The 24,347-nt window shown below is 36.5% G+C and overlaps 1 protein-coding gene across 1 annotated transcript in view; it reads left to right on the top strand.

The window, feature by feature from the left end:
* Positions 1-20,507, top strand: part of FAAH2 (fatty acid amide hydrolase 2) — a 55,467-nt gene extending 34,960 nt beyond the window's left edge. Inside the window, exons 8-11 of the mRNA XM_016166276.2 lie at positions 6,976-7,095; positions 8,981-9,092; positions 11,751-11,945; positions 20,070-20,507. Of these exons, the coding sequence (XP_016021762.1) occupies positions 6,976-7,095; positions 8,981-9,092; positions 11,751-11,945; positions 20,070-20,245 (603 nt within the window). The 3' untranslated portion in view covers positions 20,246-20,507. The remainder of the gene's footprint in view (positions 1-6,975; positions 7,096-8,980; positions 9,093-11,750; positions 11,946-20,069) is intronic.
* The last annotated feature ends 3,840 nt before the right edge of the window (positions 20,508-24,347 follow it).

Below are 24,347 nucleotides of genomic sequence, written 5' to 3'. Positions count from 1 at the left end.
TATTATTAACTAAAGTCCTTAATCGATATTAATGTTCCCTCTTTGTTGTACAGTTTCTATAGCTTTTAACAAATGCATAATAACATGTATCCACCATTGCAGTATCATACATAATAGTTTCATTACTCTAAAAATCCTCTATCCTTCACATATTCATTTCTGTTCTCTGTACACTCTACACTCCCCCTTGAAACTACTGATTTTTTGTTATCTCTATAGTTTTGCCTTTTAAAGAGTGGTGTATAGTTAGGATCATGCAGTATGTACCCTTTTCAGATTGGCTTCTGTCATTTATAAATGTGCATTTAAAGTCCCCATATGTTTTTTTATGGCTTGATAGTTCATGTTTTTTTTTATTGCTGAGTAATATTTCATTGTAAAGATGTATCACCATTGGTTTATCCATTCACCTAGTGAAGAACATCTTGATTGCTTCCAGGTGTTGCCATACATGAACAGAGCTGCTATAAACATTTGTGTGTAGCTTTGTGTATAGATATAAGTTTTAGATTCTACTGGGTAAATACCAAGGGGAACAATTTAGCTTTTCGAGAAACTCCTGACTGTGAACTGTCTTTCAGAGTGGCTGTATTAGAGTCCTCCAAAGAAGCCGACTTCTGTGTGATGAGAACACTTAAAATCAAACTCTTATCAAATTTCAAGTACACTATATAGTGTTATTAACTATAATCACCACGTTGTACATTGGCTCTCCAGGACTTACTTATCCTGCAAAACTGAAATGTTGTACTCTCTGACCAACATCTCTCCATTTTCTCTATCCCTGTTAAATACCATTTTACTCTGCTTTTATGAGTTGGAGTATTTTAGATTCCACATATAAATGAGATCATACAGTGCTTTTCTTTCTGGGTCTGGCTTATTTCACATAGCTTAACCATTATAAGTAGAACCCTTGTCACCTACACACATCTCCTTAAACCATATTTAACCTCCAAATAAAGACAATAATGAGGTCGTACTTCTACACAGCATGATACAAATGTTCTTCATACAACAAGAACATACTTTCCCCAGAAGAGGATGTAAAGTTCATGGGTGATGTTTATGCTTCTCCTTGATATTTTATAACCTAAATAGTTTGATGCAAAATTAATAACCTAAATACTATGATGTAAAGTCAATATATCTTATGTTATGATAAGGTATAAGAGAGGGGAGAAAAAAAGATATTTCCTTAATTAAACACACACATATTTATAAAAAATAAGGAGGAAATACTCGGGGCAATTACCGTCCTCATTTCTGTATTTAGTCACATGGTTGTAGATGGTATTTATAACTACCTTCTTCCACTACTCATTTTCTATTTCCTTTGCCTTCAGCAAGCACCTCGACTTGTCATGGTTCTTTACCTGGTGAGGTGACCTTTGAAACTAAGACCTTTAAGCCAGCAGAGAATAAGGTCATGGGACATGAAATAAAAATTGTGCTAGTCAATCACTAGGGGTAATAGTAAGGGTTCCACTCTCCTTTCCACCCTTTGATTACTGTACCCATGGATCTTGGCTTGGAAGAAACAGCACCACATATTGGACTCTGATTCAGAGCATATAGAGACTCCTAGAAACCTTACCACGGTTTTCCAGTGTATTGCTAACTGGCTAGCAATGTAACTGAGTCTTTGAAAGGCAACTCCACTGTTCTACCAATTGCTTCAGGACGGTGAGTGTATTATACAACTCAGGCTGCCATAACAAAATACCATAGATTGGATGGCTTAAACAACAGAAATCTACTTGTTTTATAATTCTGGAGGCTAGAAGTCCAAGGTCATGTTACCAGCATGGTCAGCTAATGCTGAGGGCTTTCTTCCTACCTTATAGACAGCTGCCTTCTCACTGTTTATTCACATGGTGGAGAATGACCTGCCTGTCTATCTGTCTCTGTCTCTGTCTCTCTTTCTCACCCTTTATCTCTATCTCACACACACACAGCCACACACAACTTCTTATAAGGCCACAGTCCTATTAGATTCGGCCCCACTCTTATGACCTCATAGAACCTTAATTACTTACAAAAGATCCTATATCCAGATACAGTCATATTGGTCATTAGAGATTCAACATATGAATTTTGAGAGGTCAAGTTTCAGTTCATTGCAGTGGTAACATGGTAAGACCAGTGATTTCCATGTGCGTGGGACCATTGGTTTTACTTCATTTGCTATGAAACGAGTTTCTTGATCAGAAGAAATCTCGTGTGGAATAACACAACGGTGGGTAAGGCACTCTGGCAGTCCATAGATGGTAGTTTGGGCAGACAAATTATTTTCAGGGAAGTCAAAATTATATCAAGGTGTTAAGTATTCCAGTAAGAACAAAAAAGGCTGCCCTTTCCATGATAAAAGTGGTCCAATGTAATCTAACTTCCATCGAGTACCTGGCTGATTACCCTAGAAAATGGTCTATATTTTGGATTTAGTGTTGTTCTATGCTGCTGACAGATTAGGCACTCAACAGTGGCTGTATTGAGGTCAACCTTGGTGAGTGAAAGTCCATGAATTGAGCCCATGTATAACATCCATCCCTGCCACCATAGCCACTTTGTGCAAGAATCTATTGGGCAGTGACAGAGATGGCTGCGCAAAAAGACTGATATCAACAGAACAAGTCATTTTATCCACTTATTAAAATCTTCCCCTGCCTAGGTCACCCTTTGGTGAGCATTTATATGAAACAAAAATATCTGTAGGTTTTTCACTTGGAGAGATTTATACACAGATCTCTTCCCCATACCTCTTGCCTTGAATTTCCCAATCATGTTGCATCCCAGTCCCTGACAGCCAGACAACACATTGGGCATAGCCCATGAATCTATACATGAGGGAAGAGTGGGAAAATGTGGGCATTTTTTATTTCATGCCAAGTGAATATCGAAGAGCACTATTTAAAATTCTGCTCATGGGGAGGATCTCCCTTCACCACTGTCCTTTAGAAATGTCCCAGAAAAGGGCTTCAGTGCTGCAGCTGTCCACTTTTGGGTAGTGCCGGCATGTCACACAGAACTATGTGTAAAACAGGTGTACCTTTTTTCTTCCTCTGTCAACTGATGCCAGAGAGCTCTCTATGAAGCCACATATGAAGGCTCAGATCGAAAGGGCAGTGTAGCAGGAATGGAGACTATAAGCAGATAAGCCACTTCTTCATGTAATTTTTTTTTTGTGCCTTTAGGGCCTTCTCCAGCCTAATCTCTTATAAGTGATTCCATTTCATGATGTATTGTTGCTGTGCATGCCTATCTTTATGGATTGGTGGGCCAGACAACATTCAGTTCATGATGGTCAACTCAGGCCACGTGGTAATTTCGTAGCCCGTGGTTAGCATTTAGTCTCTACTAGGGACCAATGGTAAGGCAAAAGTAGGTACTTAAAAGGAGAGTAGGCATCTCCAGAGGATGGCAGTTCTTTGCTCCTAAATCCTAAAGGCATAAACTGTGATTCACCTATGGGGACTAGCTGAAGACTACAAAGAACTCTTCTTTTTGCCACTGACACTTTAAGCAAAATTGAATCTGCTGGATCGTGTGGACCAAGTGGCAGAGAAGTTTGCACAGCAGCCTGGAGCAGTTATACAGCCTTCTTTTTCTGGGCCCCACTCCAAACTAGGTTACGTAGTAAATGGGCTAGAGTATCACACTCGAATGAGGAATACTTTATCCCCTAATTCATAAAAGGACCTCCAGATATCGTACCTCTTTTTTGATTTTGGGATGAGACAGATGAAACAACTTATCTTTCACCTTAGAAGAGCTATCATGACACACACCAATGGACAGCTATACATTTCAATGAAATGGAGTGGTACTGAATTTTTTTACTCATTTCTCACCATTAGATATGCAAATACCTTTCCAAGAAGTCTATAGTAGTTGCTATTTATTGCTCACTAAGTCCAGTGAACACAAGGCCATTAGAATAATGGAGTGTGATATCTTGTGGACGGGAAGGACAACCAAAATTTCTGCAAACCAAATTATAACAAAAGGTTGGAGAATCAAATACCCCTATGGTAGGATAGTGAAGGTATATTGCTGGTTTTGCCAGCTAAAAGCAATTGCTTTTGGTGGCCTTTACTAACAGGTATAGAGAAAAAGAAAGCGTTTGTCAAATCAATCGTTGCATACCAGGAACCAGGGGATGTGTTAATTTGCTCAAACAATGAAATCACATCTACTATAGCAGCTGTGTTTAAAGTCACCGCCTGCTTAAGTTTATGATACTTAACTCTCATTCTCCAAGATCCCTGTTTTCTGCAAAGGCTAAATAGGTGAGTTGAATGGGCATGTAGTGGGGATCCTTTAATTCCTTGATGGTAGTACCAATCTCTTCAATGTCTCCAGGAATGTGATATTGCCTTTGTTTTACTGTTGTCCTAGATAAAGGTAGTTCCCATGGCTTTTACTGGCCTTTTACACCATAATAGTCCTTCCTCTATAGGCCAGGGAATCAATGTGGAGATTCTGCCAGTTTTGAGTGTATAATTTCAAATAGCTGGTATTTAGGAAAGCAATTGAATTTTTCAAATTAGCCCTATATCCTGTACCTTTGTCGTGATTTCTTATTAATTCCACAGTTTTTCCGCCATACTTTTGGGATTTTCTATGCAAACAATAATGTAATATGCGAAAAAAAAGTTTTGTTCCTTACCAATTTTTGTACATTTTGTTTCCTTTCCTTGTTTTATTGCATTACCTGTAACTTCCAGTACAGTGTTGAATAAGAATGCTGAGGAGGGACATCCTTGACCTTGATCTTTTGGGAAACGCTTCTCCTTTCATGTACTGCCAGCTGTAGGGTTTTTTTTGTAGATGTCCTTTATCAAGTTGAGTAAGTTTCTCTGTATTCCTAGATTGTTTAAGTGTTTTTATTGTAAATCGGGGTTGAATTTTCTCAGATGCTTTTCTTCATCTATTAATATGATTATATGATTTTCTGTTTAAGCCTACTGATGTGATAAATTATGTTAATTGATTTTCAAATGCTGAACCAGTCTTGCATACCTAAATTAGTCCCATTTGTTCATGGCATATAATTTTATTTTATAACATTGTTGAATTTGCTAATATGTTGTTGATGATTTTTGTATCAATATTTATGGAAGTCATTGGTTTTAGTTTTCCCTTTTCTGTAATGTGTGCCTGGCTCTTGTATTAGGGTCATGCTGGCCTTGAAGAATGAGTGAGGAAGTATTTTATCCACTTCTATTTTCTGCAAGAGAATGTAGGAACTCACATAACTTTATCCTTTAATGTTTGGTAGAATTCACTAGTAAAACCATGTGAGCCAAATTTACTATTTTGCGTAAGGTTCTTAAGTACTGATTCAGCTTCGTCATAGTTATAAGCTTACTTAGGTTACCTGTTTCTCCTTGTGTCAGTTTTAGTAGAATGAATCTTTTAAAGAATTGACTCATTTCATCAAGGTTGTCAAATTCGTGGTCATGGTGTTGTTCACAACATTCCTTTATTATTCTTTTGTTGTGCACAGTAACGATGTTTGTTCTTTCATTTCTGATGTTAGAAATTTGTTAGTTTGCCTGGCTAGAGCTTTATCCATTCTGTTTATCTTTCAAAGAATCAGCATTTTGTTTTCTTGATTTTACTTATGGTTGTCTTATTTTCAATTTAATTAAAATATGGTTGATTTTTAGGCTTTCTTTTGGTTATTTTGGGTTTATTTTACTTTTCTTTCTCTACTTCCTAAGGTGAAAGGTTAGAGTGTTGATTTTAGATCTTTCTCTTTTCTAGTATATGCATTCAGTAATGTAAATTTCTAAGTACTGTCTTTATTGCATCCCATAAATTTTTATAAATTGCATTTTCATTTTAATTTAGTTAAAATATTTTTTATTTCCCTTCTGCCTTCTTTGATCCATGTGTTATTTAGAAGTAAGTTGTTTTATAACTAAATATGCTGGGATTTTTCGGCTAGTTTTCTGTTACTGATTTCTAGTTTAGTTCCACTGTTGTCTCAGAATCTCAGTGTATACATTGTATGATTCTAATATTTTAAATTAGTTAAGGTCAGTTTTATATTCCAGAATGTACTCTATCTTGGTGATTATTCTGTGTGAGTTTATTTTGCTGTTGTTAGATGAAGTGTTCTACAAATTATTTTAGATCCACTTGATTGATAGGTCTGTTCAGTTTGACTGTTAGATCTGTCAATTACTGATAGAGGAATGTTAAACACTCTAACTGTAATACTGGATTCATCTATTTCTCCTTATAGTTTTCTCGGTTTTTGTCTCATGTATTGTGATGTTCTGTTGTCAGGTACAGACATGTTAAGGATTATTAGGTCTTTTCTAGTTTTAAGTGAGCATTTGATAAAATTCCATTTTCTCTCAACTCTTAGCATACCAATTGTGATTTTACTTCTTTAGAAGAAAATAATGGTTGCTCTAGGAGTTTACAATATATGTTTACTACTATTCTAAGTCCACTTTCAAATAACACTATACTGCTACATGGTAAGTGTATGTACCATACAACAGAGCGCTCCCAGTTTCTTCCTTTGTCCCTTGCACCATTACTGTCATTATTTTTACTTACCCATAAACTATAATCACACAACACATTTTTAATTTTTTTTATTGTGGAAAAATGCACATAAAATTTACTCTGTTAACCAATTATAAGTGTACGGTTCAGTGGTGTTAAGTACATTCATATTGTTGTACAACCATCACCACCATCCACCTCCAGAATTCTTTCCATCTTGCATTACTAAAACTTTATACTCATTAAATAAAAACTCCTCATTCTCCCCTACCCCGAGTTTTTAACTGGTTTACAGAGGTCTCACAGAGCTAATTTAGTCCGTAGGTTGGTGTTTCCACGGAGAAATGAGCACCTGGAGCTTCCTCGTCTGCCATCGTGCTGTTATCACTCTCAACTAATATCTCTTTTCCCTAATCATGTTGCTCTATTTTTATATCTTCATTTTCTAAGGTTGTGGCTCACCTGGAGACTGTGCTGGGAGCCTCAGTTCAACATGTTAAACTGAAGCAAATGAAGTATTCCTTTCAGTTATGGATCACAATGATGTCTGCGAAGGGACATGATGGAAAGGTATGTCCACTTTTTTCCTTTCTTCATTCCTTCTGTACGTATTTATGGAGCCTTTATTGAGTGCCATATTTTATAGATACGGAGAAATAAAATTCATAAGCAAATAGGTGACAGAGTCAAATAATTAAAGACTACACAGTTTGGTGAGTGCTACACTGGTATCAGCATATATGGTTGCAGGATCACAGAAGGTGGGCCCATCTCTATGTGGAAGTCAGTGAAGACTTCCTAGTGGAAGAGTTGCTATCTTCCAATAATCGAATAATTTGGAGACCTTAACCAGGTAAAGAAGTTATAAAAAGTGATCCATGCAGAGGGAACATCATGGACAAGGGTACAGGAGTGTGAGGCTTATTTCACTATGGTGTTTTCTAGGTAACAGAGATTTAGGTTTCAAAAAGCATAAAATGATTAAGTAACCCCGATTGTCAAGAGCCCACTTTGCCTCCCCCATCAGAGTTTTTTAGAGACATGCACACAGTTACCTGGTTTCTATAATGCATTTTCAATGTGTTATTTGCTAAGTTTGGATGCCAATGTGGGTACTTATGAAAGATGCTTTACTTATGCTTTCTTCGGGCTTCTTGAGCGTTTTAAAGATGAGCTCTTTAAGAGGAATAAGTTAAATTGACACTATGAAGAAATTTTAAAAATTATTTTCAAGACTTCTGTACACATGCTCTGCATTTGGAATGTGTGTTGGAGTGTGACAGAGCCAAATCCAAATTTCAAGCTACTTCCTTGCTTTCTTTTCTTTTTGAGTGGGTAGTTAGTTACTTTATCTATTCTTCGCTTTACCCATCTGTGGAATGAAGCTATTGATACCTGTGTTACAAAATTATTTTGAGAATTAAGATTTCTTGTAAAGAATGTGACATATAGTAGCCCTTCAATAAAGCAGAACTCTTATGATCCCTTTCTACCTTAAGGAAAATAAATTTTCAGTCACTATACTTGTGTTTAAGAAACAGTCTGTTTCTTTTATATGAGCACCTTGGAATTAGAATTAGAGTATTAGTAACAAAATTAGAGCTTAGTAACAAAAGAGGTATTTATTCTGAGTTCACTTGCAGGAGATACTCTCTTGTAACTTGGAGAAACCCTTAACATAGGTGCTTGTTGTTAAAATTGGTCCTGAAATTAAAAACCTGAAATAAGACAAAAGGGTAAAAAAACTGGTCTCTTTTTACCTTGAATGATGATGCCTGACACAGAGTTGGTAGTCGTAGGCACTCTACTATGGTGCTCAGTAATGGTTTATCTCTTAAGAACAGGTAAATTATATGATTGGCACTTGAAGCTTTTACTGTGATAAAAGGATGTGGCCATTTTCTCAATCATACGTGTTTATGGCAATGTAGCTGTTTTATTATGAGTGCTGTTGAGGTATAAATTACATACCATATGAGGCATACAATTAAATTATTTTTAAAACATTTACAGAATTGTGCAACCATTACCACAGTCAATTTGAGAACATTTTCCTCGCCACTAAAAGAGACCCATACTCATTAGTAACTCCCTCCAATATCAATATCACTCCTTCCCCCTAACCTTAAACAAAAACTAATCTGCTCTGTATTGATTGGTTTGCTTATTCTGGACATTTCAAATAAATGGAATCGCATATTGTGTGGTGTTTTGTTACTGGCTTCTTTCACTTAGCATAATTTTTTAAATCCATGTTGTACCTTTTATCAGTTACTTATGTCTTTTTATGGCTACATAATATTCTATTATATTGACATTTTATTTATCCATTCATCAGTTGGTAAATATGAAGCTATTATTAAATTGCTGCTATGAATATCCCGATGTATATTTTTGTCTTACCCATACTTTTTTGAGAGAATATTTGTATTTCATTTATTTTCTTTAATCTTAGGAACCTGTTAAATTTATAGATATGCTTACGAACCTTGGAAATCCTATCCGCCCTCTGTGGGAATTGATCAAATGGTGTCTAGGCCTATCAGTGCACACCATTCCTGTCATTGGTATGTAAATTTTGTTCTCTAAGACTGGTTTGATGTCTTTGGGGAAGAGAAGAACATTCTACAAAAAATGTTAATTATTGGTCATGTAGAGTAAGTTTATTTGAAGCTGCTCACCAAAGAAATTAGTGCAGCTATGGACAGTTGTTGCAGAGTTAAGGATTGCTATTATTGTAAACAAATGCCCATTGAGTACCTAGGTGCCAAATATTAGATTTTTTTTGCACCTTTGCTCTCCCTTTAAACATTTAAGAGAGTCTGATAGTATAAGTAATGCTGTCTTTTTATAGTGAGAAACTGAGACTAATAGAGATTTGTTACCTTATTTCAATCCGGGATCTAATCTTTAATTTTCTAGATACCAGCTCGCTTAACCTCCATACAGTTACTTATCATGTCAGTGATTTGTTCTTCTCATCTATAAAATGGGATTAATAAAAGTATGTATTACCTATGTAGTCAAGTAGATTAAATATGTACTTCCTTGCGTTGTTTGCTATTTAAATGACATTATGCATCTAAAGCATGTGAGATACAACCTAACCATACACATACTGGGAATTTCAAGTTTATGAAGATGAAACCACAAATCTTAGAACATCATAAAGACTCAATAAATAGAAGCTATTTTTGTTGTTGTTATTACATGGCTCTACTAATGAGGTCTCTATCATCAGGAATTGTTTTGTTGTTGGAGAAAGACACTACTTTCAATGGCTATAATATTCTGATGCCATGAGGAAAATACTTTTAAGGACACTGAGCACTCAGAGCACTCATTTGCCAAAATTTGTCAGAGTCACTTTTTTTTCAAAAGAATCTTAACAATACTCTATTCACTGATGTCCTCTTTCTTGCGCACAGCCATGAAAATTCAAGGACAGTGATGTACTGATATCAAGTCTTTAAACAACTCTTGAGTTGTCTGATGCCAGCTCAAATAATGCAAAAGAAATCACATTTTATCATCTTAGGTAATATCAGGGGCTTAGCCTAGTTGTCAACGTGTTGAGGTAGCCAGTTAAAGCAACGCACCAAAATAAAAGTAACAGTGAAGTCTTTAGTCACAGTGATAGTATAAGCAAGAGGCTAAAACTGGAGAAAACACTGACTCTTTCATTTTCCATTTTCCTCTTAAAAAATTTGCACCACTCAAGGGTCAGATGGGCCAGCATAGATGTGGAGATTTTCTCACTGTTTAAGCATCCCTGAAAAATGAGATTTTCTCACTGGTTAAGCAGTTTTATGGACCCCGAGGTCAGGAAGAGGATGAGGGAGAGAAACAAGGAGAGGAAAAGTCCTGAGTAGCTATTCAGAATGGGGGAAAGTGTCTTCAAGGTTTCCTCTACCTCTCCTTGTGAAGAGGCCTCAACAGAGACACCCGAAGAAGACCTGCCAAAAGCCTCAGACAGAGCAATCTAGGAATGAAAGTGCCTTGGCTAGGAATACAAATAAGCACAAGAACAGCACAGGCCAGAGGAGCTTGGGTCCTTGACTGCCACACGCTATAGAGGTTCAGTGCACTGGTTGTGTACCATATTTGGTTTGGGGAGGGCAGCTTGCCCCCTTGAGTCTTGCCAGATAAATCTTTTGTAATTGCTGATGGTCACTCCTGAAAAATCACTCATAGGGATTTTGACCAGAAACTACACTTCTCAGATAAAAATATCTCAAACCATATTCAAAACTTCAGTCATAGAGATGTACATTGTGTCATGTTTTACAATAACAAAAAATCGAAAGCATGATAATGTTTAATGACAGAGGAATAGGTAGTGGATTATGGTTTGTATATAGGATAAAATTGTACGCAGGCTCTTAAGGCCACGTTTATGAAGCTATATTGATAACATCTATATTTCTGTATGTTAAAATGATGATTGGAAATGTGGAAAATTTTGCATACAGTGTGACCTACTATAAGACCTAATATTTGCATAGAAAAGTACATGAACTAATGTATTTACAGTTATTTCCCCTGAGTACTATGTTTTTTTGTGAGTTGTTCATTCTACTTTAATCTTTTTTTTGTATTTTCTATTAGACTTAAGTGTTCCTTTTATAATCAGAATGATAAACTTTAAAAACAAGTGAACTTTATTTTAAAATACACATTTAATATAGATACTAAATATGTATGATTTATTAAGCACTTTGGTGTATACTTAACTAATATGTAAAATATGTATATGTGTATGAATTCATTCTTTTCATAAAATAATTTAAAACTTGAAGATATATTAGAATCCTCTAAAATATAGTTCTATTATAAAATTTTGCTAAGAATTAATTGCATGAAAATATTTATTGCAGCATTTAAATTTTAGAAATAGTTTATATGCCCAACAAGCATGGGCTAGCTAAAGAAAAAAAACATGGTATATTCCTACCATTAAAATATTATGTACTCATAAAAATCATTATGATATAATATTCTATGGGAGAAGCTTTGAACTCTGTATACAGCATTATCAAAAAGACTGGGAATTAGCATTAAATAGTCAATAATGCTCGTGTATGGCAAAGTTATAAGGTTGCTCTTTCATCACCTTCTTTCTCAATATTCTAGAATGAATATATATTGAATAAGAAAAGATAAAGAACAATAAGATTTAAAATGAAATTTCATAACTTGACTTGTTATATATCATCATTCTGTAGGATTGGCCATGTTGGAAAAAAACCTCGACTATGACTCCGAGAAATCCAAAAAGTTCCAGGCAATGAAAGAAAGCCTGCTTAAAGAGTTGGTGGAAATGCTAGGTGATGATGGCGTTTTCTTATATCCCTCCCATCCTACAGTGGCTCCCAAGCATCATGTTGCTCTGACAAGGCCTTTCAACTTTGCTTACACAGGTACCTAATTGCACTCCTTGTAGTCTGTAATTGTAATGTAAAGAAATGATATGTTTTTCAAGAAAATCATAATTTTTTTTGCTGCTGGCCAAGTTTTATACATGCACATCGAAAAATGATGTGTCATTTAAAACAAATTCCAGAAAACAGTTGCTATTTTCCTATGTAGAAGATAATTTGCTAATATCTGCTTTCTTCCCAACAATCCTGCAAGTGTGGGTATGAATATCCATGTTTTTACAGCACTGAGCTTCAGGGAGATTCAGTGACTCATCTTCAGTTACACAGTGTGAACGCAGTGAATCCAAAGGCTGCCTTGGCTATTCTGAAACATGTTAAAGCCAGGTTAGATTTTTCCTAAGATTTGTGGCTTCTCAGATAATGATAGCACAAAATATAATTCTCCAAGATAGTCATTTATTTGCCTTTTCTATTATCCCTTCTGGATTTGATTCATTTTATTATTCATCCAATTAATTTGTTTCAGTTTCAGCTGGTTTGTGAATAGTGTATGGAACGTGATTGTGTGAGGTCTCAAGGCCCCTGGAAATGTACTAGGTCATTTTCTGTGATTTCCCTAGCATCTCTTCCAGGGAACCATACTAGTCATGGTGATAAGGTAGAAAGGCCTTTATCAAAAATACTTTCCTACTATGGGAACCTGTGGTCCACTTTAACTTGCTATTCGCAGATTGGTTTACTCGAGTTCAAATATTTGGCTCCATTAGTTTCTACCTGCGTGTCCTGGAGCAAGACATTGAATGTTTCTGAACCCATTTACTCATCCAGTAATTCAGAGTAATCCAAACCTTGTACTGTTGCTATTAAGAGTAAATTAAATAATACATGTAAAGTACTTGGCATAAGGCTATGGAGAATGAGAGGGAAAAGGTATCAAATAATAGTTTCTATCCTCTATTTATTCACCTTTGCTCACATTCTTGGCTTTGGTCACTCACCTCCAATTCCTTGAATCTTTGAAATTTTGTCTATAGGAGAGAACCCAAGGAGGAAGTTACAAGTTACAAATTTTTGATTTTGTCTTGCTTTTGTTTTTATTTTTTATTTAATTTATATTTATAAACATTGATATGTTATTTAGTAGGTTGCTCACTAATTATTAATTATTCACAGCAGAAATTAGTCTAGCCTGATATTCCCTGAGATTGAAAAGGGCAACTCAACCTGAATTTTCACCCAAGACTAACTCATCTTAGAAAAGCTCTTTCATATCTCAATTCTGCCCATTCCCATACTCAACCCACAGTGAAAAATCCATCTTTTAAGATTCTCTACCACTTTTCATCTAAATCACGTTTGTTGGCTTCTGAGAATATTCTTGTTTTATCAGAGATCTTTTCATGTTGGTGTCTTAATTCTCTGTCTAGACTGCATTGTTTGAGGAAAGGGGTTATATTGCAAGGCTTTTTTAGTTTGAGGCTTCTGTGCGATATTCAGATGGAAATGTCAAATAGGAATCTGGTCACATAGGTCTGAAATGTAGGTTGGGGGATATAGATGTGAAGGTCATTCACTCATAGGTGATAGCTGAAATCATGACAATGGCTGAAATTCCTTAGTATGTGTAGTGTTATAAGAACAGAAAAGGACAGACTAGCCTCCTTTATATTCCTTTCTGATATTTGCTTCTTCCAACAGCCTCAGAAACCTCCTGTTCTTCAGAGTGCAAATGTCTTTGCCTATTTAATCTCATTGGCCTCCCTATCAACAAAGACAGCTCAGGAAAGCTGGCCCCGCATAGCCCATTTATCCCACTCTGTTTATTCATGATGTTATAGATGTAGGAAAACCAATACATCCCACAGGGCCTTACAGAAGCAGATAGCAAATCCCACTTGTTTACCCGAACACTTGCTCCCACTTCTTCTGGCAGAATTCCGAGGAAGAAAAGACAAGAATGTTTAGTATGTTTTATTAGTGAGGCACAGCAATATCCAGCTGTCTCTCTAGTGATTTTTTGTATTCATACAGAGATCTGTTCAACTAAGAAATTCAAGCTCAGATGGAATTCCTCCTTGGTAATACTGCAGTCCTACAAAATGTTTTCCTAATTTACTATATCTCTGCCCAGGGGCTGTTTGAAGCACAAGATGTAATTCAGATCTTCTAAGAATAAATAAAAGTTGAATCCTGTTCTATAGTTAAGGACAGTGAGTTATAGAGACCTGCCTGGTAACTCCCCCAAAGGTCAATTTTCACACCAAAAATCACACTCTTGCTTCCTAATTTTTATTCCAGAACTCTTCCTATATCCTAACAATAGTTTCCTAAAACTTTAATCTACCTTCTAAAGGTTTTATTGGTCTCAGCTCATGAAGCAATATTATACTATTCGAGGGTTATTCACTAAGCTGAAACCAAGTGAAAGATGATTTTATACCGAACTAGCCTCAAACTATTCTGTCTATAAACTTCTCTGCAACTCTTATACCCTATCCATTATACATTGAATGTCAAGGTTATATATTAGAAATCATCTATCCATATGTTGTTTAAATTCCTTTCTACAATTGCTCATGGAGTGTTCATTCATTTCTGCTTGGGCACTCTAGGAATGTGAAATTCACTGTCTCCTTGGTTAGTGCACTTAATTTTTAGGTAAAACAAAAAAATTGTAGCTTTGGAGGGATTTTCTTCAGACTAAAGTTTGCCACAAATTGGAACTTTTTCCTCTAGTTCAATTCTAAGCACATTTACAGAGTGTTCATTGTGAGCCAGGTTATATGCCAGGTGATATGGACACAAGATCCATGATACATAATAGCACCATTGATCAAATATTATGTGCCAGATACTATAAGCTACAAATGCTATAGATTATCTCATTGAAGGCTCCCAGAAATCCTTCTACTAGTAGGTACCGTTATCCTTGTGTAAAAGATGGAGTAACAGAGTGACTTAAGAGTCAGTCAGGACAGGAATCCACCTGTATTTGATCTGTCTTCAGAGCTAGTGGGATTTCCAATATGTACTTGGGTCAATAATACTTAGTCTTGTTTTGCTTTTAATCTCTCCACTGAAGCTGAAAATGTACCAGGTTTGGGAGACCTTCTGTCAATGACATAGAATTATAGGATGCCAAATTGTAGGATGTCTGTTATTTTCCCCTTTATGTATCCTAGGCATTGTTCTAAGAGTTTTCTAGGTCTCGTCTAATTTTATCCTCACAGCAGTTGTAAAAAGGAGAAACTGTTATTATCCTCATTTCATAGGTGAGGGAATTCAGACACAAAGAACTTCAGTCCCATTTCCAAAGGCACATAGCTAAGGTGATATTGGAAAAGAGAGTTGAATCCAAGTTCCCCATCCCAGAGTTTGTGAGTTAATTCACTACACAGAGGAGGAAACAAGAAGTTGGCCAGGGCTCTTGAGCTCTGAAGTAAAGGAGATAAGAATTTAAACACAAGTCTGACTCCAAATCCCCTTAACTCTTAACCCTCCTTCCCTGTTCTTCTGCCCCACTCAGTGGTCAGTAAATGGTAGGTCCTTTTACTACTATATTTCATTGATGCTCTACAATGAAGAAATATTTATTGAACACATAATGTGGCCAGACTGTGTGCACTGGGTTAGAGAGGTGATCCTGACACATTTGACACCTACTTTAGTAAGAAATACAAAAATGTAACCAGGGTTTCACTAGAAGATGGCAAATACAATGGCAAAGGAAGAATTTCTGGAGGAATTGACACGACCTGGGTCCTGAGGGAGAATTGGGAATTATCCAGGTGAAGGGGGCGGGAAAGGGGGACAATCATCCAGAAAGTAAGAACCTTATGAGAAATGGTAGAGAATAGGTATATCGGGAATCTTGAGGGTGGGGGAACACAAGCATTACACTATCCACAGAGTGTGAATTATTAATGGAGGGGTAGGAGGATGGGCTTGAATTTGGAGAGGTAAACAGATCATGGAGAGCCATGCTAAAAACTACAATACAGACATGTATCATGCTACCCATCCTGGAACAATACCCATATCCCCTGTTCTTTGTATGGTGTCACTGGAATAACACAATAATAGAGAATGCTCTCGTTTGCAGAATCTCAGAATATTTTTATTATCCTTATTGTATTCTCTGGAAACATAGGGTTAACAATGTTACAATTTAAGCTTTATCTCAACAGTGTCATTTATAGTTTTCTCCCACCTCAGCTTTACCACATTTATCACAATACCTACATGCCATAATAACTTGGAGAAGTCATTACCAGAGGTAGGAGGAAACAACTTACAAAAGTGGCCTTCCACTGGATTCCCCCTTACCCCAAATTTAGTTTAGGTGTCTATACTTATATATCTCTAGGGCTATTTATGTCTTGTGATGAGCCACATTAGAGAGACCTCATGTGGGAAACTCACTGCTTTTGGTACCAGGGATTCTTCCCAGAGATTCTATGACCCCCATGGCATCTGGCATCAAAGTAAATCTCAGTATTTCATGGCACAAGCATAGGACTTCATCATCAAGGGTCCCTCATGGCAGGTATTGATGACCAATCATGACATTATTGAAGACCAATCATGGCATTATTGATGACCAATCATGACATTCTTTTCCTCTTAAAACAAACTTGGCCTCATGATGTTTCAATACAATGTGCTTAGTAACTTCACTAATACTGGTAGGCTAGGCACGCAAGAGGAAACTTTTGTACATTCTGAACCCAGATTTTACATAACTCTACTATATGGTAAACTCTATGAAGGTTGCAGTCTGTGCCCATCTTGTTCACCTGTGCAATTCCCATTGACCAATACAATGTATCACTGAACATATAGACAAATATGAATTGGTAAGCTTGGGCTTACTAAAATGAGTGTGTGAGGAGCTTGACAAGTCCCCTCTCTAAAAAAAAAAACAGCAATAAAACGGAACAAAATCATCAAATAAAAAAAGCGTTCCGAATTTTGAATTTTTTCAAAAGGCGTAATAACTTGAGAAGCATTCGTTCAAGAAAATCTACTGATTCTTGATAAGAGTAGTTGATGTCTATGGTATTTAAGCTGGAGAGTATTTCCATCCTTCCGTCCTCAGCTCCAGCTCTGACAGCTGCCATCCTGCCCAGGCCCATGTTGCAAAAGGTCTATTGTGGACAGGTGTGAAAGGCCATGAGATCCGATATCTTCTATCATTCACAAAAAGATGTTTTGGAAGTTCTAAATAAGGTCATGGCAGGGCAAAAGTACTGGAAACTCTGCAGCCCTGCCTGAGAGGGCTGATTTTTCATGGTGAAAAGATACACAGTTACAATAAGTCAGTGAAGGCTTAAATTTCTATAGTACTCACTGAGCCAAAACAAACAGCAGAGTGGCCATAAACTTAACAGAAAGTCAGGGAAACAGACAGCCAAAGAAAGTCCTGCTAAGATCACATGACTTCTGGTCAGGAAAGCTATGTGCATGTGAAAACCTGCACTTGTCAGTGAACAACTCAGGAGAAATACTCGGGAACGGGCATTAGTCCCTGCTGAAACATGGGGTAGATTTCTAAATTCCCCAAACTTTGAAAGCATTTCCAAAATTACACCCATATGCATAACAAAGGGTAGAGGGTTTACTGCTTCAAGGTTTGTTTAAGAGCAATCTCTGACCATTTATTTATCGCTTAACTTTGTTGACCTAGGGGGTAACCTGTAGCCAGGCTTAAACTTAAAAACAAGAGGAGAGCAACAGAGTAGTTACATCAGAGGCTGCACCTTTTAGGGAGAAACAAATTTCACAGCAGTCAAAACAAGTCATTAAATAATCTAGCAACCAACAAGCCCAGAAGGCAGGGAAGAATCAGAATTGTAGGTTGATAAAATATATTATTTAAAATGTCTAGTTTTCAACAAAAAATGAGTTATACGAAAAAAGAGGAAGTGTGACCCATACACAGAAAAAAAAAGCAGGAAATAGAAGTCGCCTTTGAGTTGGACTTAATAAATAATTCAGATCAGATATTTTAAATAGATTCAAAGAACTAAAGGTAACCATATTTAAATAGCTAAAGGAGAGTATGAGAAAAAATGTCTTATTAAAGAATATCAGCTAAGAGTCATGTTACTTTTAAAATGCCCAAATTGAAATTCCAGAGTTGAAAAGTACAGTAATTGAAATGAAAATTTCACTAGCAGAACTCAAGAATAGATTTTAACTGGCACAAGAAAGAAAGAACAGACTTGAGTAAAGATCGGTAAAGGTCATTTAATCTGATGAACAGAGAGAAAAATAAAGAAAAATGAACAACCCATATACAAAAATTAACTTAAAATGGATCACAGACCTAAATGTAAAAGCTAAAACTATAGCAAATTAAGAAAACATAAGAATAAATCTTTATGATCCTGGATTTGGCAAAGATTTCTTAGATCTGGCACCAAAAGTAGAGGCAATACAAGAAAAAATGATAAATTGAACTTTGTCAAAATTAAAAACTTTTCAGAAGACACCTTCAAGAAAGTAAAAAAGACATAGACTGGGAGAAATTATTTGCAAATTAGATATCCACTAAGTGATTGATATTCCAAATACATGAAGAATTCTTGCAACTCAATAATAAGACTAAATAAAACTCAATTTAAAAAAAGGACAATGGATTTCAAAAGACATATTTCCAAATAAGACATTCAAATGGCCAATAAGTGCATGAGAAAATGAATGCTCCGCATCATTAGTCATTGGGGAAGTGCATATTTAAAACCACAATGAGATTTCTGTGTTGCAGAAAAATTGCAAAATTCAGATCAGCAAGAAACCAAGCAGTACTCAGAGGGTTGGAGAACTCAGGATTATTATACCAGCGGTCCCAGAAGTGCTAGTGTTCTGAAAATCTGGGCCCCGAGCTTAGGGGCAATTTTGCTTTTATACCGCATTGTTACAGTTAGCATGGGCTGATTTACAGACCCGGGGAATTGCTATAGGCTACAGGCAGTCACAGAGCATGAGTTTTGTTTTTTAAAAACAGGCACTAAGGCAAAACATCTGTTCAAACAAGCACTAAGGCAAAACATTCAAAGGGGAGGATGAGTTTTCAACTGATCCTGAGATCTTTGGCCTGAGCAGCAAACATGTTTACAGAAGGAGAGCAAAGAACTGATTATAAAGTTAGCCATTTAAATGGGAAATTCCTCTTCACCTGCACACCTACTAGAAGAGCTATAATAAAAACATACTTATTAACAAAGAGGTGAATTAATTGGACCTGCCATACGATGCTGGTGAGAATGTTATAAAAATGGTACAGCCTTTTTGGAAAACAGTTGAGTATTTCCATAAAAAGGTTAAATATTAATTTACCATATGATCCTGCAATTTCACTTCTATGTATATACTCAAGAGAAAAATATGTCCATTCAAAGACTTGCACATGAATGTTTATCACAGCACAATAAATAATAGCCCAAAGGTGTTAACCCAACTGTCCATCAACTGGTGATTATATAACCAAAATAAAAACTCTTTGTCAATAAAAAGAACAATAGACATAAAAAAATAGATTAGTGGTTTCGAGGGAATTGTGAAAAAGGGGAAAAGAAAGTAACTGCTTAATTGTATGGAATTTCTTTTTGGGGTGATGAAGGTGTTCTAAACATGGATTGTGGGGATGGTTGCACAGTTCTGTAAATTTACTATCATTAATTTGTACATCTGAAACAGGAAGTCTTATTTTATGTAAATTATACTGCAATAAATCTATAAAAATGAATAAGGTAAAGAATTACAATTTACAAATCTAAATTAGTACAGAATTATTATATTACCAATGTTCATAAGTAAAAGTAAAATTTTTTGCTAAAAATACTACAGAGGGAAATTTAGGAGTAGCCCTGATTTCAGCTTTTACTAGCCCAGTAATTGTGGATATGTTATCTAAATTCTCAGTTCTTCAGTTCTTTCATACATAAAATAGGAATAATTAATAGTTTCTATCTCATGGGTTTGTTGGGCTAATTCAAATGTTTAATACACATCAAATCCCTAGATGAGTCCTCAGCAGATAGCAAACCGTAACTATATGTTTTTAGCTTTTGTCATCATTATTGTACAAATAGAGGAGAGAAAATAAGTTTTCAGGGGCAGGTTTTGACGTCTCACATTTTTCCTGTTTGTTTCATTCAGGTATCTTCAATGTCCTGTGTTTGCCTGTGACCCAGTGCCCATTGGGTCTGAATACCAAAGGACTTCCTCTAGGTATCCAGGTCGTGGCTGGACCCTTTAATGATCACCTGACCCTGGCTGTGGCCCAGTACTTGGAGAAAAGCTTTGGCGGCTGGGTCTGTCCTGGAAAGTTTTAGTATGACCTTCTTGAAGTCATATGTGTGTATGTGTTAGTATTCGAGAATGTGGGTATGTTTCTATAGGTTGAGTGAGATAAAGTACCAGCAAAGAGGTTGAGAAAAAACAACTGCAGAATTATCTACTTGTTCAGTTATTCATTCCAGTTTTCTTTCCTTTGATAAGTGCTGACTTTAATGAAATGATAAGATTTGATCCCCAACCTTAGTTTACTAGAGAAGATAGTCATGTAAATGAATAAGTGCAATCAGGTTTTCTGTATGTTGTGATGGTGTACCCTTTAGGTACAATAGGAAGATCAGAGAAGAGAATATTTAATTTTAATTAGGGAATGATTCATACAACTCTACAACAACAAAGAAAATCCAATTAAAAAATAGGCAGAGGACCAGAACAGACACTTCTCCCAAGAAGACATGGAAATGGCCAACAGACATATGAAATGATGCTCAACTTCACTAGCTATTAGGAAAATGCAAATCAAAACTACAGGGAGATGCTATCTCACACCTGTTAGAATGGCTGTCATCAACAAGACAAGTAATAAGTGTTGGAGAGGATGTGAGAGAACAGAGAACCCTCATACACTGCTGGTGAGACTGCAGATTGGTCCAGCCACTATGGAAAACAGGATGGGTTCCTCAAAAAGTTAATAGAATTACCATATGACCCAGCAATCCCTCTTCTGGGTATCAACCAAAAATCTTAAAAACATTTATCTGTAAAGATATATGCACCGCAATGTTCATCGCAGCATTATTCACAGTGACCAAAACATGAAAGAGGCCGAAGTGTCCTACAATAGATGATAGGATAAAGAGGCTGTGGTACATATATACAGCGGAATACTTCTCAGCCATTAAGAAGAGATGAAATACTGCCATCTGCAACAACACAGATGGATCTTGAGAGTGTCATGCTGAGCAAAATAAGTCAAAAAAAGTTGAGAACTGTATAATTTCACTCATATGTGGGATATAAAACTGAAAGCAACAAACTAACAAACAAAAACTCATAGACACAGCCAATGGTTTAGTGGTTACCAGAGGGAAAGGGGGTTAGGAAGGAGGTAGGTAAGGGTAAAGAGGGTCAAATATATGGTGACAGAAGGAGATGTGACTTTGGGTGGTGAACATGCAATGCAATGTACACATGATGTATTACTGAATTGTATACTTGAAATCTATATAATTTTATTAACCAATGCCACCCTAATAAATTTAATTTTAAAAAAATAAAATATTTTATATTTAGGTATAAAAATAATAGAGTTAGAAATATATAACAGCAGATTCAGAAAATCATCTCGCAACTCAAAATAATTCATATGTGACTCATCAGTGGACACTAAAACCATTAGATAAAAGTTGGGGAACTGAAAAGTTGTTTCAATCTCAAAGTCTCTCTCCACCTAGACTTTCAGGTGGCTATATATGGCAGACATCACTGTAATCAAATGATCAAAATTAACATGAACAGTAATAAGACGTATCACATCTTCTGGTGAAATACACTAGGAAGGATATATCATTACTTCTGTCATGTTCCTTCCAAAAACTGCATCACTTGGATCTAATCATAAGGAAGTATCAGACCAAACCAAATTTATGGACCTTTTAGAAAATAAAGGGTCCATAATCTTAAAAACAATTCAGTGAACTAGAGCCAAAGAAAGGCTGAGAAACTTTTCCAGATTAAAGGTGACTAAAAACACATGATAACTAAATGCCATGCGTGATCTTGGTTTGGAAAAATAAAGTTGGTACAAAGGACAGCATTAAGACAATTGGCAAAATATGAATATGGGCTTTATATCAGATAATGTATTACTGTGGAAACTAATTTTATAATTGTACTTAATTATGTAAGAGACCATTTTTATTCTTAAAAAGGGAGGAGCTGAAAGCCAGATGAGGGGGCTTGCTGCATGGGTGTAACATTATAGCAGGGGAAAAAACTAGGAAAGAGGAGAGAATACAGATATATAACTGATTTGATGTTTTCTGTCCTCAGGATACCTTTATAACAGTAATAAAGAGCTAAGGGTTCCTCAGGTGCATTTGATGCGCATTACGTTAAAGCTTGCAAGAGTAACTCTGTGAAGTAAGTACAATTATTGTTGTTGCTTCACGGATGAGAAAACTGGAGCACAGAGAGGATTAATCCTTTATCCAAGATGACACAGCTTGTAAGTGGCAGAGTGTAATCCATATTGTCTCCTGTGGTCCGGAGGCTACCTCCCTCAGCAAAATCTACATCATTTATTGTGTTAAGATGCTTTTCACTTTGAACAACAGAAAATCTTGATTCAAACTAAATTATAACCTTATGTAACAGGCATTTCAGTGGCAGGGTGAGTTTCAGGCAGGGTGGTTATCAGTGCATTAGGGACCCAGGTCTCTTCTGTCTCCATGCTCTGCCATCCTCAGTGTTGGCTGCCACCTCTGCTGGTCCCTAGATGGCTGTCCCGGTTCCAGCCTTCACATCCAAATAGGCTAATATCCAGAGGCAGAAAAGACCATCTCTGGGTTTATTTTCTATGGGGAAGGAAACTTTTCTAACACCAACCCCTCCAGGAAATTTCACCCATCAGCACATTGGGCAGCAGTGGGTCACACACTCATTCCCTAACTGCTCTGTGCCTGAGTCTAATTTATGAAAGTGACTGAATGACAACATGGAGATGTCAGTGTTATTGAAAGAAAAGTTCAGTGTTATTCAGAGCTGTCTTAGTAATGAGGCCCCACTCACTGTGCGGGACCATTCTCACAACGAACTTCAAGTTTTGGTCAGGAAGCTGAAGGAGAGCCTAAGCCAGAAGCCCTTATTGGGGTTTCTCAGAGAAAGGCAAAGCAAGATAAAGTAAACAGCTTCAGATTGTCTAGTTTGAATAATGTCAGTGGGCCTTAGGCTATAAAAGTGGTCCCTAGTTGCCTGACACCTGGCCCTGGGCTTGATTAAGGCAGAAGTATATTACCTTGTGGGGTACAATGGCCAGATGGAATTGGTGTGGCTCTGGGGTGATTAGTTTACATATTAGAGACATGCTCTAGGCCGAGTCATTTGCTGTTTCTGAGAACCAGCTAGTTCTGGGAGAAGCTGTTTCTCCCCAGCCAAATGTTTTTTTTTTAATGTGAAAACATTATACAAAAAATAAAGACAACAAAACAAAACGTTAATACACGAACCAGTCCCTGACAATGAGAATGGCATTACCTTGACTTGTTTCAACTAAGGAGTTCGCAATAGAATGGATATGGGGATATTAATCCTACTGTCCATGGCACAAAACAAGGCACTAATGTGTGTGCGTTCATTGTGTGCGTACATATGTATAAAGCAGAGCTAATTTCCAGAGCCAGGCTGGCGGAGTAAAAACTCGCATGCGGTAACACAAAAATCAAAGGATGAGTGTGAGGAGAGCTAGCATCTCATTGGCATATAATTTGATGTTCAATGGCAGCAGACTAAGAAGCTTAACCAGTGAAGTACAAAAATTCAACATCCCTAGGCCTATATTTGCCCTTCCCTTGAAAGTGCTTTGGTTGAGTATTACCCAGGTGTCATTCCAGGGGCGACCAACAATCCTCCTTCAGACTGATAAATTCTGTCTGTAGCTTTTCTGACACTTAGTCAAGACTAGGTTTTTCTCAAACAGGAGAAGAAAACTTACTCCTTAAAATGATTTTTACATATCTCTGCTCTGATATTGTAACATAATCTTAGTAAACTAATTCCCCTTATTTCTGAGTTCTCCTGCGGAGTGGCATTATCCCCCACCCCTTTTTCTCACTATGGAAACAGTATAGCTTACCTACTTGGTCATTTCTGGCTTCCACATTTATATAATGCTAGTCATAGAAGTCCTTTTCCATTGAATGATACTACCTCAAGTTACAGACATCTTGGGAATAGTGTAACATTGTGGAGTATTATTAAAGAGATTTTGCTGCCTCCTAATCAGTAGTTTAAAGATAACTAGTTCTTCACAAGATGAGTAAATCAAGGATGAGAGCTTGAAAAACTTGCTCAAACCACTGCTGGTAGCGATGGAATAACTTTTCAATTCTAGGTCTGTTGTGCTTTAAGCCATTATATGTT

This window comes from Rousettus aegyptiacus, unplaced genomic scaffold (assembly GCF_014176215.1).
Source record: "Rousettus aegyptiacus isolate mRouAeg1 unplaced genomic scaffold, mRouAeg1.p scaffold_m13_p_9, whole genome shotgun sequence".
Taxonomy (NCBI): domain Eukaryota; kingdom Metazoa; phylum Chordata; class Mammalia; order Chiroptera; family Pteropodidae; genus Rousettus; species Rousettus aegyptiacus.
Note: the sequence above shows the minus strand (reverse complement) of the source record. Positions and strands in the feature narration are given on the sequence as shown.